This window comes from Aspergillus homomorphus (genome assembly GCF_003184865.1).
Source record: "Aspergillus homomorphus CBS 101889 unplaced genomic scaffold BO97scaffold_15, whole genome shotgun sequence".
In the NCBI taxonomy this organism is placed as follows: domain Eukaryota; kingdom Fungi; phylum Ascomycota; class Eurotiomycetes; order Eurotiales; family Aspergillaceae; genus Aspergillus; species Aspergillus homomorphus.
Genome location: NW_020291901.1, coordinates 455,477 through 472,082, shown reverse-complemented (window position 1 = coordinate 472,082; position 16,606 = coordinate 455,477). Strand labels below are relative to the sequence as shown.

At 53.1% G+C, this 16,606-nt stretch overlaps 4 protein-coding genes across 4 annotated transcripts; 3 read left to right on the top strand and 1 right to left on the bottom strand.

Moving 5' to 3' along the window:
- On the top strand, window positions 1–1,448 carry akr1 (putative aldehyde reductase (AKR1); the record flags this gene model as incomplete). The annotated part of the gene is made up of 9 exons (XM_025696318.1): window positions 1–47; window positions 98–185; window positions 238–251; window positions 301–385; window positions 436–455; window positions 504–576; window positions 621–821; window positions 881–1,009; window positions 1,095–1,448. The coding sequence occupies 9 exons, from the start codon at window positions 1–3 to the stop codon at window positions 1,446–1,448; spliced, it is 1,011 nt and encodes a 336-aa protein (XP_025552138.1).
- A 1,450-nt stretch (window positions 1,449–2,898) lies between these two features.
- On the bottom strand, window positions 2,899–5,465 carry fos-1 (sensor histidine kinase/response regulator Fos-1/TcsA). The gene has a single exon (XM_025700858.1). The coding sequence runs from the start codon at window positions 5,227–5,229 to the stop codon at window positions 3,082–3,084; it is 2,148 nt and encodes a 715-aa protein (XP_025552137.1). The 5' UTR covers window positions 5,230–5,465; the 3' UTR covers window positions 2,899–3,081.
- A 3,668-nt stretch (window positions 5,466–9,133) lies between these two features.
- Window positions 9,134–12,076, top strand: optF (small oligopeptide transporter, OPT family). Its single transcript, XM_025695134.1, has 6 exons — window positions 9,134–9,260; window positions 9,515–9,703; window positions 9,799–11,126; window positions 11,189–11,403; window positions 11,502–11,771; window positions 11,829–12,076. Exons 1-6 carry the CDS (start codon window positions 9,225–9,227, stop codon window positions 12,026–12,028), a joined length of 2,238 nt encoding a protein of 745 aa, XP_025552136.1. The 5' UTR covers window positions 9,134–9,224; the 3' UTR covers window positions 12,029–12,076.
- A 399-nt stretch (window positions 12,077–12,475) lies between these two features.
- Window positions 12,476–16,448, top strand: BO97DRAFT_470076 (uncharacterized protein; the record flags this gene model as incomplete). Its single annotated transcript, XM_025699910.1, has 3 exons — window positions 12,476–14,033; window positions 14,092–14,884; window positions 14,993–16,448. The coding sequence occupies exons 1-3, from the start codon at window positions 12,614–12,616 to the stop codon at window positions 16,446–16,448; spliced, it is 3,669 nt and encodes a 1,222-aa protein (XP_025552135.1). The 5' UTR covers window positions 12,476–12,613.
- Between the last annotated feature and the right edge of the window lie 158 nt (window positions 16,449–16,606).

Sequence of the window (16,606 nt, the reverse complement as noted above, 5' to 3'; positions counted from 1 at the left end):
ATGTCTCTCGGAAAGAAGGTCACCCTCAGCTCCGGCCACGAGATCCCGTAAGTTGCTCATCCTCTCGGCGCATAAAGCAAGCGCTGACCTCTTGCAGCCAGCTGGGATTCGGCACCTGGCAGTCCGCCCCCGGTCAGGTCGGTGAGGCCGTCTACGAGGCCCTTAAGGCCGGTTACCGTCACTTGGTAGGTTTTCCTGAACCTCACTCCGACAGAGTTAGAAGCTGACCCAATCTAGGACTTGGCCACCATGTAAGCGATTCAATGCAGCCAATCGACCATACATACTGACCCTTCGAAGCTACCAGAACCAGCGCGAGGTTGCCCAGGGTATCAAGCGCGCCTACAAGGATGTTCCCGGCCTCAAGCGTGAGGACATCTTCATCGTGCGTATAATCTCCCCGTGACGGTCATATCCATTGCTAACTCGCCCCAGACCTCCAAGCTCTGGAACAGGTCAGTCTGATTGGCAGCACACGCACGACTCCAACTAACGCCCCGCAGCCAGCACCACCCCGACGATGTCGAGAAGGCCCTGGACGAGTGCCTTGCTGAGCTCGAGCTGGACTACCTCGACGTAGGAACACCATACTCTTCCACTGTATATAGATTGGCTGACAGACCCAGCTTTACCTGGTCCACTGGCCCGTCGCCTTCACCCGCGGCTCCGACTACTTCCCCCTGGTTGAGAACAGCACCGTCGAGGGCGGCGATGTTGCCTTCGACGACGAGATCTCCATTGTCGACACCTGGAGAGCCGTGACCAAGCTCCCCAAGAGCAAGGCCCGCACCGTTGGTGTTTCCAACCACACCATTGAGCACGTAAGCTACTCTGAAGCCCACAACTACATTCTGAACAAGCAAACTGATCTCCGCACCAGCTCGAGGCCATCATCAACGGCACCGGCGTTGTCCCCGCCGTCAACCAGCTCGAGCGTCACCCCGTCCTGCAGAGCAACGAGATGATCGAATACGCCAAGAAGAAGAACATCCACATCACCGCCTACTCCGTACGTTTCCCACTGCCCAGTCCAGCCCTAGACCTTCTCTTTTCTAGCTTCACAACCCAGAACTGACAACGAATCAAAATCACAGGCCTTCGGTAACAACGGCTTCGGCGTCCCTCTCCTGGTCACCCGCCCCGAAGTCAAGGAAGTCGCCGAGTCCGCCTCCCAGCGCTTGGGCAAGACCGTCACCCCGGCCCAGGTCATCCTCGCCTGGTCCCAGGTCGGCGGCCACAGTGTGATCCCCAAGTCGGTCACGCCCTCGCGCATCGTCGAGAACTTCCAGGAGGTCGAGCTCACCCCCGAGGAGGTCGAGAAGGTCTCCTCCCTCGGCAAGGACCGCAGACGCTACAACACCCCTTACATCGCCAACAAGCCCCGCTGGGATATCAACATCTTCGGCGAGGAGGAGGAGAAGCCCGCTACCCACAAGGTTGTTGTTTAGATGCATGTGCTGGTCACTGATGAATCTTTTGTTTTTCGAGATATGAAAAAGAATATATGATGTGTGATGTGTATAGATGATTTCCAGGTGGTTAGATTGAATAGAATGGTCTCCACGGGCTTGGTTGCTTTCTCGCGATGGATTTGTAGACTCGTAGATCAGAAACCCGTCACAACAGGTCCACTGTACTTAGCCTGTCCCTTGTCGATGGCTGGTGAAGCGAAGCGAACCAAGGGGGGAGGGTAAGCGGGGGCTGAGGTAAGGCTATCTTCAGCTAGAGAACTCAAGCCTCTGGCCCACCCCTTACCCATCAGCTACTAAAGACCCGCCTGGTAATGTGTCTGAAGAGCTGTACTTACCCCCGTCAGTCTACCACCCCACACCTTTCCACAATTTGCCAGCGTGCAAGCATTCTGAACAATCACAGGATCTAAACCGATACATGCACATACCCCAAATGAAATGAAACTACCCCAGCAAGATCATCTATCTATAAATGTATTACGCCGGGTAGTCACTACCATGCACATAGATAACTAACCCACACATATCACGCAGAAGACAGGATCGATTCATCTCCATTGGTGACGAGGATCTTTTATTATCGATTACATCATTGTTGAGGAAAGAAGAAGCGAGCCCGCCCGCATATCTCCACGCCGTCAGAGGGAGGGGTCACTCCGCCTACTAGGTGGGTATAAAGTAGTGAGTGGGTCGATCGTCGGATTGGTGCCTTCTTCCTCTTCTCTATATTCATTTAGCAGTGGGGTCTAGGGAAGGGAATGGGAGTCGCTCCGGCTGTGGGGACTTCGTTTCGGAGTATGTGATGCAGGTACATGTTTATGGGAGGGGCTGGGCACTTATGGGGGGAAGAATGTGGAGGGATTTGAGAGAAGAGGGACCTCGGGGAAAGGGTCTCATGAATAAGGGTATTTTCTAAAGTTAACATATACATACAAGATTTGTAGAAGCAGGTACATATACAGTATGGAACAGCAAGTACATTACAACATGGACAGCGAATTCAAGTCATGCATCCCATTGACCGGCAATGAGGTTCTGATGGAAACAATAGATTATTAATGTAGATGAACACGTTGTAGATTAACAGTATGTACGCTGCTTGGTTATGTGTCAATACTCGATTTTGAGCCGTTCGGGGTAGATCCCCGGCTTTCATGTTATAGAAATAATCGGGACCAGACTTCATGGTCATGGTCATAGTCATAGTCATGCATGCATGCATGCATGCATGCTTGCAACTCATGGTGGCGCTCAAGCGCACACGGCTCGTCAGAGAAATGGTTCGTGGGTAAGCTGGTCATGAGACTCGTCATTTGACACCGTCCACTTGTCTCGCTGCTTGGTGTAGCATGGTGTTGCAACAATGAATTATTGCTAGACGAAGGGAGCGGCAACGCAGGGTGCGGGGAGCGATATAAGCTTGCGCTGTAGCCGAGGGACCTTTGGTTCCCCCATCTGGGCTGCTGCTTGGTTGGGGTGCGGCTATTGAGGCAGAGACCAGCTCTCAACGCGCCGTCGCAGATAGCAGGTCTAGAGCGATTAGATTAGCCACCGGTTTGTTGCGAAAGACGACAGGTCAGAACAACAAAATTGGCTTGTTAGTGTCCAATCAGGTGCCAATCCATTTCCAGATCAACCGGGTAAGCTGTTTCCGATGAATAGGCTTCCCGATGTAATCGCTCATGCCTTTAGCCATGTACATCTCCGCATCACCCTTGAGCGCGTTGCCGGTAAGTGCAATAATGGGGACGTCCAGCCCCATCTGCCGGATCTGCTGAGTCGCTTCAACACCGTCCAAAATCGGCATGTTGATATCCATCAGAATCAAGTTGTAGGCAAACGGTTGTTGCTTAACCAGGCGCACGGCTTCTGCTCCATCCCAAGCAGCATCGACCCGGGCAAAGCCCATGTTTTTGAGGAGCTTGAGCATGACCATCTGATTCACCAGATTATCTTCCACAAGCAACACATATTTGTGAGGTGCGAGAGCGTGAATTTTGGCCTCAATATCCTCATCGTTCTCCACAAGGGAACCGGGACTAAGGGTCCGCAAAGGTACCTTAATATCGACCCGACGCATCTTGGTCGTCATCCAAAATACACTGCCACGACCTTCGGGATTTGGTCGGAAACCGACACTGCCATCCATAAGCTCCGCCAAACTCTTGCAGATCGACAGGCCAAGGCCTGTACCTTGATATCTTCTCGTGCTTGAGTCGGCAAAGCGGGTGAATGGGGTGAACAGTGAGCTATGCGCATCCTCAGGGACTCCTACTCCGGTGTCGAACACTTCCGTGGTGATGTTGAGAAGCGTCGGGTCGGCCATATCTTCAGCGAAAGAGGTCTGGATCTTGACGTAGCCCTTGTCGGTGAACTTGACTGCGTTTCCCACCAGGTTCTGAAGTACCTGGCGGTACCGCAGAGGATCACCTTCAACCTGTAAGGGGAAGCCCGGGGCGATGTAACTAACCAGCTCCACGTCAGGTTTCAAAGTGCTTTTGCAATTGCGCACCACGGCACCGGTGACATTGTCGACACTGAACGCGTCAGGGTGCAGCGAGAAGGAGCCAGACGACAGTTTTGAGTAATCCAAGACATCGTTGATGACCTGCAGTAAAAGGGAGGTCGAATCCTCGATGATTGAGGCGTACTCACGCTGCCGCTCGGTCAAGCCCGCTTCCATAAGTGTCGTCAAGGCGAGAAGCATGCCATTCATGGGCGTACGGATCTCGTGGCTCATGTTCGCCAAGAAATCGGTCTTGAGTTTGGCCGACTCCTCGAAGGCGGCGATCATGCGTGCTTCGGCGGCATTGCGCTCGGTCAAGTCCCGCGTGACCTTAGTGAAGCCGATGTGGCGCCCGAACTCGTACATCGGGGTGATCAGCACGTTAGCCCAGAATCGTGAACCGTCTTTCCGGTATCGCCAGCCTTCGTCTTCCACCTTGCCCTCCCGAAGACAGACGACCAGTTCCTTTCCAGGCTTATCAGCGAGACGATCTTCCTCCCCGTAGAATGTGGAGAAGTGCTTTCCGATGATGTCTCGGGCGCTGTACCCTTTCAGAATGGCGGCACCGGAGTTCCACGTCACGATGTTACCTCGCGTGTCCAGCATGAAGATGGCATAATCCTTGACGGTGTCCAGAAGCACCTTGTAAGTATCGTTGACATAGGAGTGATGGTTATTTGTAGGGTTAGAGAATTTCTTGGTGATGGAGTGCGCTTCGAGTGTCATGTACAACAGTGTGCTCTTCTCGTAGATCGGGGTTATACGCAGTGAGTAGTAGGAGTTGGGGTCGGGCAGGTGGATGTTGTCGACATGCTGGATGTCTCGCGACGTGATCGCCGCCCGAAGCGCGCCATAGAGTGTGGCAATGTCGAGGGCGGGGATGACGCGAGGACAGATATCGCAAATGAAGCTTTCCAATGCCACATCCCTTGACAGGCCGGCAAACGACAAGTGCGAATCTGAGACTTCCACGACTTGCAAGGAAGCGTCCAACACCACGGTCGGGGTGGGTGTGTGGCGATAAATGCGACTCAGAGCGGCGTCGAACGGCTGTACATTCGCGACGGGGTCTACGCGCTTAGCGAGATCAATCTGCGAAGGTTTCGAGGATTCTTCACGGAGCTTCAAGGGGCTAAGCTCGTCGTCTTCATCCTCATCGGGGGGAGTGGTGACCATGGTGAAATTGAGGGGTGGCGGTTGGCTCTTGTTGTTCTCGATGTCGAGGCGAAAGAGCCGCTTGTTGAGATCCATGGTAAATCACACATGGATGAACAGCGGCTACGTGCAGGGCGGCGGAGGGGAGAGGTATGGGACAACAATGGGAGGGAGAGTAGTGCAAGGCAGGGGTATTAAAAATAGTGTATGAAGGATAAAGAATAGATATGTATAAGAGGGGAAATGAAGAGCAGAAGAGAGAGAGAAGGGTTAAGAGAAAGGGAGGATCCTGGCGGCGAAAGTTGCTTATAGAGACAGATAGAAGAAGAGTGGATAATAGGGTGGGGACAAGAGAGAAGATGGATTAGGAAGAAAAAAAAAAAGACTTCCCTTTCTGTACCACTTTCACTTTAAACAAAAGTAGAGAAAAGGAACTAGAGGAAGTAATAGTAAAAGAGAAGAAGAAGAAGAACAGTGTCAGATGGAATGGAATGAGGAGGGTGGTGGGGGGGATGAATGGATGAATGGATGGTTGGATGGATGGATGGATAGATGGATAGATGGATAGATGGGGACAGGACAAGAGACCTGGTCGAATAGATGGGAGGGAGTAAGTAGACAGAGAGACAGACAGACAGAGAACAAGAACAAGAACAAGAACAAGAACAAGAACACAGACAGAGAGACAGCCACAGACAGTGAACCAGTCAACTGCACTCAGACACACCAACCAAGTCGACACCACCACCGACGTCAACAGTAAGCCGTCAGAAGACTGGATCGACCAACCACTGGCCGGAAGCGAAGCCCGACTGCCGCGGGGATCAAATTTCGGCTCCCTAAAAAAGAATTTAACTTAGTAAGGAATTAATCCTGACTAACTTCTCAAGTCGGGGCTGGTCTTGTCCTAATGCAGCAGTGCAGCAGCAAGCAAAGCAAGCGAGCGAAGCAAGCAAGCAAAGCAAGCAAGCAGATTGCCAAATACTCGTACTTAGAAGGCAAAAGGAGGCAGGCGAGAAAATAAAAAAAAAGTAAAAAATAAAAATAAAAGAAAAAAAAGAAAAAGAAAAAAATGATCAGCCGCCAGACCGTGGATCCTTTTAGTCTTGTATACGAAAGAACGAACCGTCAGAAAGATTGATGATGCTGACGATGCTGCTGCTGCTGATGGTTTAAACAGAGAGCGATCAACAAAAATCATGCAATCACTACCATATCATAAGGCACAAACAGCACTGGAGCTATAAATTATGATATCCAGCCATCCCTCAATTTATCGATCGGGAATGTTGCCCTTCCCTCGCCTGTTTTTGCCCGTGATGATTTAGTTTTGCCCTGCACGCCTCATTCGTTATATTGGATCCTGATTCTGATCTGGTCACCAAGATCCAACCTGAAGAGAGAGGGGAGGGGGAAAAAGGGATATCCAAAAAAAAAAAAAAAAGTAAATGAAGAAAGAGAAGAATAAAATAGTAAGTAGATGAGAATAGGCCACCACCAGTCTGAAAATGGGAGGAGGGAGGGGCAAAAAGACAGACCACACCAGAAGAATGGATTAATCCATTCGGTTCGTTCAAAGGACTGCTGTTGAAGATTCCGGTTTCATAGAGAGGAAAATCCGGGTCGTGACCAAGGCAGGGAACGCGCTTTCCCACTAGTTGGCTCCAGATCTGACCTCATCTGCGCCCGCAACCCAAAGGCCAGAACCCAACCGGCCAGTCTGCAACCCGGCTCGCATTCCCCTTGCAGTCAAGCGCCACGCTGGGATTCCTCAGTCGGGCTCAGCCTGAGAAAAAGAGCTTAGTCGCGGTTAGTTGCTGCTGAGGCTTATCAACTAACAGTGCTACACCAGTGCTTACGCAGCTGACGGAGGAGGCCTTTGCTCAGGATGATTAAGGATCAATCAAATTGAAGGTTATTGGGAATTGTTAATGTGAGCTTCTTACCTAATGACTTGACTACATAGTACATACAACAGTATAGTATTAATTGAGTATATTCAGAACCACACCCAGCCAGTGATACTCAGTCTCACTTCCATTTAACTATCATTTGAGGCTGAATCGACCAACAGCCACAAAGCTATTGCTCCACTCTCCGTCCACTCTCCATCTTCTTCTGCCTCAGGCACCTAATCACTCCATACTTCACTCTCCCGACCTGCAAACGTGATGCGATCAGCGACCGATCGGGATGATCCGCTGATTTACATCAACTCCGGACGACGGTCACGGTTCTCTCAAGTTTATCATCCTTTAACTATTCTCAAGACCTGCGTAACTCGGTCTGGTCGGACCCAGTTTGAGGAATGGGAAAACTCTCAAATCATACATAAGGCCCTTCTCTTCCCCTCTCTCCCCGCCACCGCCCCCCTCCCTCGTCCTCCAATCTTCGACCATCCCGTGCATTCTCCGCCTCATCGCGGCCGTGGACGCCATGGACGGATGTTGTCCGATGATGCACAATCGGACCTAGGCATACTGAAAAGCCCGTCATCGTCATCATAGTCGTAGCATCTAGACTACAGAGGTTGATGCAGGGAAGGTCTGGATTGCTTTCGTCCTCCGTCTCCGCTTCCCCTGACCTGAAGTCACCTTGCGCACCGTTCCCTTTCAAAAACACCCTCGAGCATATCCAGTAACAGCAATGAGCAACGTTTGTAAAGGCGGGAAAACTTGGCAGCACTAGCCCTTACTGCAGATCCAAACCCTCACTTTCCAGGTCGGGGGTCTCTCCGGCTTGCACAACGCGCGGGATCGCGGTACGCAGCGTGGCAAACCGGTCCACGTCCGTGCGAGTGTCCTTTTCTTGCGCGTCCGTTGCCCCAACCTTCGTCGATGACGATGGGTACGTGTACGGTGTAGGTGAGTCGGCACCGAGGAAGAGGGGAAGAGCCATGTCAATTGCCCGAGTTATGTCCGTTGTTAGATTGCAACTGTGTAGAGACTGAGCTCTGAGCTGGATAAGTATAGTAGTGCTAATAGCATTAATGGCAGACGATTATACACGGGGGTCTCAAAGTAGGGCTCTCTGCCGGTTACTATGGTAAGATGGCACAGAGACGGCAGAGAGACTCCACTGGGAAGGGAAACCAACCCCCCTCAATTCATCCTTATGAGGATGTCATCATGTCATGACATATCACGGGCTCTTGCAATCGACGGTAATGCGATCGTGGCTTGAATCCCACGAGGGGTACACGATTTTGGCTCCCGAGCTTTTAAATAACTAAGGGGGGGGGGGGGGGGGGGGGGGGGGGGGGACAAAGTAATGGAAACAGGTCGAAGCTCTTCATGGCTGCACATCAATTGCACAGATGCCAGTTCTAGAGCGTCTTTTGGCATACGAGACAAGCGATCCAAACAACTGTAGTCTAAAGTCTGTAAATAGTGGGTGGAGACTTACTTCCACCTTGTCCAAATAGTCACACTTCTTCAAGTTCTCCCCTCAGAAGTCCTCGGGCGTCGGCATCCTTACCTAGGTTTACCAACCCTATTACCGTATCAAAGTTTTCCCTCCTTTTCCATCGCCCCCCTTTCTTTGCGCCTTCGGTGTCTGGAGAGAAGGGATGTACGTCACTTTCTTCCTCGCTTCGGGATTTGCCCTTCCTTTTCCATTTCCCAAGTTCTCCATTGACCTTGATCACAGCAAGAAAAACAGAAACAAATCATCTTAGTCTTGAATTCCTTGAACCTCTCCCAATTCCCCTCTCTCGCCCCCTCTCCACATGTTCTCGAAACCACACCAGTGTATCAATCAGTCCCGCTTGACTTGCTACTAAAATTACTCTCTTCGGAAATTCAGGGCACTCTTAGTGGCGGCTTAGCCCGTACGAGAGGCTTAGGCTTTACTCGACTGTACCGCTGCAACTCCACTGTTCTCGTGGCCCAAAGCTGTCCAGGAACTCCCGGACCAGCCAGAGCGCCCCAATCTGCCAACTCTGCAGATAGATTGTCCTTCGCTTCATCTGATCCGAGAGAGGGTGTCTCGCATCCAGCCTCTAGCCGATTGGGTTATTCACCCCACACTCTCTCACCCCCTCACCACCCTGGCACTCAGGGCAACGAAGGAGGGGGCTAGACGAGAACACGATGATGACGGATGAAAAGAAGTTATCGACGATCCAGGTGGGTTAGACCCATAATGCCCGATGCAATCCAAAACCCCCATGGGAAGTGCCAGCACAGAGTCACTTTGTTCGTGGTCATAAATCCCCTCATTGCATCCCCCCACGTGGTTGTTCGCTCCCCCACCATCGCGTGTCGCACGACACCCGCATACAGATGACAGGACGGTCACCGACCCCCGATCTGACATATCGTTCGCTCTCCAATCAGAGGATCGCCCTTGCATGTAACACTGACCGTCCTCTGTCCCGTAGGAACCCCCGTTAGACTCGATAAGTGATAGCACCAGCGTACTGAGCGACTACCATGCCGAAGAGATCCTTCCGTATGAAGCTGATGATTCGCCATTCCCGGAGGTCCGCGCGGTGGTCCGGCCGGTCGATGACCAGCACTTGCCGGTCAACACGGTGCGCATGTGGGTGATTGGCGTGGTCTTTACCATAGTATGTACTATGTACCATGCGCATTGGCTCCCTGGCACGGCTACAGGGATGGCTGCGAGATGGCCTCAATCACTGACGAGCACCCCTCATTGCAGGTTGGAAGCGGCCTAAACCAGTTCTTTAGCTTGCGACAACCGAGCGTAACCATCAGTGCATTAGTCGCGCAGTTGGTGGCGTATCCGATCGGATGCGCTTGGGCACAGTGGGTGCCGCTGGGCTGGTTGAACCCGGACCGCCATTTCAACATCAAGGAGCATGCCTTGATCACGATCATGGCCAATGTCTCGTTCGGATCGGCGGCAGCCACTCAGATGATTGAGGCCATGGTCAAATTCTATGGCATGCCTTCTCACGGCGGATTCGAAATCCTGCTGGTAATCACGAGTCAGCTGTTCGGCTTTGGCCTGGCGGGCATGGCATCGCGCTGGCTGGTGGGCCCGGCAACCATGATCTGGCCGCAGGTGCTGTCGAATGCAGCCCTACTTTCGTCCCTGCATTCGCGCAAAAACCTCGTTGCCGACGGGTGGATCATTAGCCGACTCCGGTTCTTCCTGATCGTCTTTGTTTTGGGCACGATCTGGTACTTCGTTCCTGGCTACCTTTTCTCCGCCCTCAGCACCTTCAGTTTTATCTGTTGGATTGTACCCGACAATGTAGTGGTGAATCAGCTGTTCGGCCAGGTGACAGGACTGGGAATGTCCCTGTTGACGTTCGATTGGGCCCAGGTTGTTTTTGCGAATCAAAGCCCACTATTGGTCCCTTTCTGGGCGGGCCTGAATGTCATGGGTTCATTCGTCTTGTTCTACTGGGTGATTTGTCCCATCATCTACTACACCAACACCTGGTACTCCGCGTATCTGCCCATTCTCAATTCGAACACCTTCGACAACACGGGCAGGTCTTACAATACCTCCCGGGTGATGAACCCAGATGGGTCCTTCAATGTAGACGCGTATCGCGATTACTCCCCCATGTTCTTGCCTGCGGGGTTTGCCTTGACGTATGGCATCGCATTCGCTAATCTTACCGGCATCTTTTTCCACGTGGCGTTGTACCATGGGAAGGATTTAGTCGAACAGTGGAAAGGACGTGACCAGAAGGACGTCCATTGCCGGCTCATGGCGACCTACAAGAGGGTCCCTTGGTGGTGGTTTGCTGCCGTCACCGTCCTCATGTTTGTGCTGAGCGTTGTGACTAACGAGGTGTGGCATACGGGGTTGCCGGCATGGGCCGTGCTGGTGTCCTTTCTTCTGCCCATCATCTACTTCATCCCCGTCGGAATCATCAAGGCAGTCACCAACATTTCCAGCAATCAGCTCAATCTGATCACCGAGTTTGTCGGCGGGTATGCGTTCCTCGGTCGGCCGGTCGCAAACATGGCTTTTAAGTTCTACGGCTTTGTAGCCGTGTCCCAGGGTCTGGAGTAAGTCGTTAACACAGGCTGGGATCAGATTAAGGACCAATGCTGATATCAATGGGCTTCAGATTCGTGGCGGATATGAAATTGGCACATTATCTTCACATTGCCCCCCGAACACTTTTTATCGCCCAGGGAATTGCCACGCTCATCGGAGCCGTGGTGCAGTGCGGTGTGACCGTTTTTATGATCACACGGATTCACGGTGTGTGTACACCTGAAGCCGCAGGAGGCTTTAGTTGCCCGCATGGGGCCGTGACCTACTCCTCCTCGTTAATCTGGGGTAAGTCCAAAGCCCCCTACCTCCCCTTTCCAACGCGGCTCCCTTTGGTTGCACACGCGCTCGAAGCACATGAACTAATCTGGGGTTATTACTACCAGGTGCCCTTGGGCCGGAGCGGAACTTCTCCCCGGGCCATATCTATGGCAACCTGCTTTGGTTCTTCCTCGTGGGCCCGGTGGTTGTGGTTCTCACGTGGCTGTTAGGCCGGCGGTGGAGGAAGTTCAATTATCTCTCTTGGCCGGTGGCGTTTGGCGCAATGAGTTTGGTTCCTCCCGCGACGGGCATCAACTTCTCCTCGTGGTGGGTAGTCAATGTCATCTTCAACGGGCTATTGAGGCGACGGAAGCCAGCCTGGTGGTCTAAGTATAGTACGTCGTCCACTCTTGATTCTCAGTCAAGTGTTTAGTTCTCGCTAACTAAGGCAGATTACGTGCTCTCCGCTGCCCTTGATGCCGGAGTCGCGGTCGCGACAGTCATTATTTTCTTCTGCATCACGCTGCCTGCGGGGAAACTGAACTGGTGGGGAAATATGGTGTATGGTCAGACCACGGATGCTCATGGCACTCCATATCGACCTCTGCCTGCAGCTGGGTTCTTCGGGCCTGATAAAGGAACCTGGGAATGACCCCGACTAGATTTCTCTTTGGATGTGTATAGTATTGTACATAGATGATAGACATTCTAGGGAGTTTCAAGAGATGGAATACGTGGGTAGTAATGTAGAATCAGGCGGAGTAATTGAGTGTCTAAAACTATTCTTCGATAACTGCCTTCTTTCGTTTTTATTCTTTCCCTCTGAATTCATGCGAGTGAGTGTCCAGACCTCCTAAAGTACTCCAACCAGCCAACTTAACTTCTCCAAGTGGCGTACCGAACCCAATACCTAGTGCCAGTGCCTGCCAGTGCCCGTGCCTGCCAGGCGGTGATCCCCGACCGACCGGCAGTAAGCGGCGGCGCTTTGCACTTCCCCACTCTTTCTTCCCCAAAGCCAAACAGCAAAGCAAACAACCTTGACTTTCCCCAACTTTGAGCAAACAGAGTTTCAATCTCCCTTTCCCTTCTTCCCACTTCTCCTGTTCCTCTCCTCTACCTCTAACTACCTCATCTCAATCAGAATCACAATCACCATTTACAAGAAACATCATCCCCATCTCGGTATGGCCTGCGGTCCGAGCCGCCCCCTTTGGCCTGCTGCTTCTCTACTAGCACCATGACGAATCGTGACCCCGACTTTCGACACCAGCTGGGCAAATTCCGTCTCGATCCGCTGCCGGTCCCCTCCCATACGTCTCGTGGTCCCCAAACGAACGCAATCACTCCTACTGCGCCTTCGTACGCTTTGTCGCCCTCTTTACCTCCATCGCTCCCGCCCCCGATAACTCACCCGCTCCCGCACCAGCAGAACCAGCATCACCAGCACCAACACCATCCGCCTCCACAACCACCATCGCTACCTCGATCCCAAGCGTCGGTTTCCCCTATTCCTCCGCCTCGCAGCAAACGAGTCTCGACTGCCTGCGACTTCTGTCGCAAAAGGAAGAAGAAATGCGACTTCCGATATCCCAATTGTTCGGCTTGCACACGCGCCGGTGTTCGATGTACCATCCCGCCCCCGGGTCCGCAGGTCGCTGCGGCCTCCGTTCCCCGTGATCAGCTAGAGACGTTACAGAACCGGGTCCGATGGCTGGAGGAGGTCATACGCCGCAAGACGGGCATCTCGGTCGCGGAACGGCCGACGGGGGCCCAATTGGACGGGGAGGCCGATCCGGACTGGTGGTATCAGGTCCCGGCCATGATGATGGCGCGCGAGGCGCCCACGCGCTCCACCACCGCGACCACAACCCCTACAGCCGCAGTCGGGTCCAACAGCGGATCACCGCCGAATTCCTCCGCCGTGGGTACAGAGTTGCCCAACGTGGGCGAAATCTTTCGGGACCAGTTGGAACATCGCCGCCCCTCGGTCGCCCGGCCCGTCGCGTCTGCCCCCCGGGTGGTTCGGCTTCCCTCACTGGAGGAAGCGGAGCGAGTCGCTTCCCAGTATTTTGATAGCATGGGCTATCAGTACCCCTTCCTCAACCGCACCGAGTTCCTTACGAACATGCGCCGCATCTATGCGGGCGAGGTTCCTGCTCCCGAAGTCCATAACTCATACCATATCACTATTGCGACCGCGTTGTTGATCGGATCCGATGGGTCGAAGGCGGAAGAATTCTATCAAGCTGGTACCGAGACACTCCCCTCGGCGTTACAAAACGAAGACCTGGCGGCCCTGCGAGCTTTGCTGAGCATGGCATTGTACACCATGTTTGCCACGAGTGGACCGAGTGTATGGCACCTGCTGGGGACGGCTCTTCGCCTGGCTACCAGTTTAGGATTACACAAAGCTCGTCCCGTGGCCAACGTGGTCGACGAGGAGATGGCGAAACGAGCCTTCTGGAGTCTTTATAATCTGGATCGATTGATTGCAAGTACCCTGGGGCGGCCGCTGGGCATCGCAGACGAGGACATCTCGGTCAGCCTACCGCGGGAATTCAATGATGACTGGACTGAGGCTCCGGCAGCCAGCGCCATGACCATTCCTTTGCAGGTGGTGCGTCTCCGCCGGATATTCTCCCGACTTTATTCTTACTGTAGGTTATGTTGTCGCTTATAGTTTGCGATCGTTCCCTCACTTACTGACCCGCGCAGTGTACAACAACCAACCCCCACCACCGCCCGCTGAAGTCGTGGTCACGCTGAGTCATTTTCGTCAAGAGCTAGATGAGTGGCGACGAGCTGCTCCGGTATATCCATCGGCATTGCTATATTCGACCAGCTATTATGACTATCTATATGCCACGACGTTGCTGCTCATGTACCGCCCAAGCCCACGAAATCCCACGCCAGATGCTGCTAGCATTGTAAGCTGCGGCGACGCAAGTATTCAGGTGCTTCGGTCGTACTGGGACAGCTACTCGGCAGGGAAGCTCAAGTGGATTTGGTTGACTCTCAGTCAGATTTACTTTGCTGGTATCACCATCTTGTGGTGTTTGAATCACAACCTGCAGACTGTTAGTGAGGGCCTGGTGGCGCCGTGGCGGCCTGAAGAGCGAGCAATGCGGCGTGCCATTCAGGCCGTCATTGTTATACTGGAGGAGTTTGGCAAGCGTCGGCCAGGAGTGGAGCGGTTGGCAGAATCATTTCGCAATCAGAGTACCACAATCTTTAGCCATTTCGCATACCAACAAGAACAGCAGCAGCAGCAGCAGCAGCAGCAGCAGCAGCAGCAACACCAACACCAACATCTTGCCCAATCTACAGCCCCACCTCCTCCTTTGTTGGCCCCTGAGCAGCCTCTGCCTCCTCAGCCACAGCATGTTCTGATGGCACCACCGGTACCCATGGCGCCGGTACTGGACGACGTTCTGCTGGTAGATGCTTCCGGAATGGTGCCAGTGATTGATCCCCAACTGGCAGAGCAATTGTTCTATTCTTATGACTGGTTTCAAGAGGAAATGGCGACCTATTATACCCTATAATGTACTTGGAGCTTTCGGCGTTGCTGGGGAAACTTTGTGTAGAATAGAGCCAGGATTACCCCGCTAGATAGCATGAACCCCCTCATTTGTCCCTCAACGGCCTTCCTTTTGTTTCTCACTATTGCACTCACTTCATCTATCAACCATCCCTATATCATGGCTACCCAGCTGTCCCGGATTCAGGTCTTTTATGGCACACTGATTCATACCATCTCTCCAAATGAGCTGGAGATCCTCACCGACACGGTAATCGTCGTCGCCCCGACCGGCATCATCAAGGGTATCCATCCTTCCACGCCAACAGCCGCCATCTCTCCACTGCTGGAACAGCATCATGACCTGAGCCCAACCGCATATCGCTTGACTATCCTCGGGCCCACTGAATTTTTCATTCCCGGCTTCCTCGACACCCACACCCACGCTCCCCAATGGGCCCAGCGCGGCACTGGCCGAGGCATCCCTCTTATGCAATGGCTGGAAGAAATCACCTTCCCTCACGAAGCTAGATTAGCCGACCCGGACTACGCACGGCAGCTCTATTCGGCTTGCGTTCGAGGAAGCCTCCAGCAAGGAGTCACTACCGCCTGTTACTATGGGTCGCGACACGCCGAAGCATCCGTCATCTTAGCTGAAATCTGTCTGGCACAGGGTCAGCGAGCCCTGATCGGCAAATGCAACATGAACCGCCATGCACCAGACTGGTATCGCGATAGCTCGGTCACCGAATCGGTTACAAGCACAGAAGACTTCATCGGAAAAGTCCGAGCTCTGGACCCAGATCATGCCCTGGTCACCCCAGTGATAACACCCCGGTTCGCAATCAGCTGCGAGGAGGAGCTTCTCGTCCAACTGGGGCAGCTCGCGACTCGAAATCCCGACTTACCAATCCAGACGCATTTCAATGAGTCTCGTGGTGAGGTGGACTTCACACGGACACTATTCCCCGCGGACAAAAGTGAGACGGAGCTCTACGAGCGGCTTGGACTGCTGAATGAGCGTAGCATCCTAGCCCATGCGATCTATCTCTCGGATGCGGAGATCAAGCGGATCACACAGTTGAAATGCGGGATCGCGCATTGTCCGATCCCGAATGTGACAATGGATGAGTTCATGGTGGCGCCGGTGCGGGAGTATCTGCGACGGGGGGTCAAGGTTGGGCTGGGGACGGACTGCGGTGGTGGATATTCAACTTCGATGCTGGAAGTGATGAAGGCGGCGTTCGTGGTCTCTACAGCCCGGTGTACCATGACGCAGGGACGTGATGAACCATTGGATGTCACAGAGGGGTTCTATATGGCTACATTGGGAGGCGCGAGAGTGTGTGGATTGGAAGGCAAGGTTGGGAATTTTTTGGTTGGCAAGGAATTCGATGCGTTGCTCATACGGGCGGATGGGAAGACGGGTGTCATGGCGCCGGTGGAGGAGAACGATGATGTGAGGACGGTGTTTGAGAAGTTTCTCATGACAGGCGATGATCGGAATATTGTGCAGGTTTTCGTCAAAGGGAGAGAAGTTCATGTATCGTGATTCTGTAGATTCTGTAGACTAGTGAGAGAATTTGACTGCTGTCGGGTCCCGGGCATGTCTATCTATAACTTATTGGCAGGATCCATAAACAGGGCTGACGGCAGGGGAACTTCAGGGGAAATAAAAACAAGGCAGGAATCACCGCCTCCGCCTCAGGC

Bases quoted from the DNA above. Each gene is read 5' to 3' on its own strand.
- fos-1 (XM_025700858.1), bottom strand. From the start codon at position 5,229: ATGGATCTCAACAAGCGGCTCTTTCGCCTCGACATCGAGAACAACAAG.
- optF (XM_025695134.1), top strand. From the start codon at position 9,225: ATGATGACGGATGAAAAGAAGTTATCGACGATCCAG. The intron at 9,261-9,514 runs GTGGGTTAGACC...TCTGTCCCGTAG, and splicing joins AGAAGTTATCGACGATCCAG to GAACCCCCGTTAGACTCGAT. The intron at 11,127-11,188 runs GTAAGTCGTTAA...AATGGGCTTCAG, and splicing joins GCCGTGTCCCAGGGTCTGGA to ATTCGTGGCGGATATGAAAT.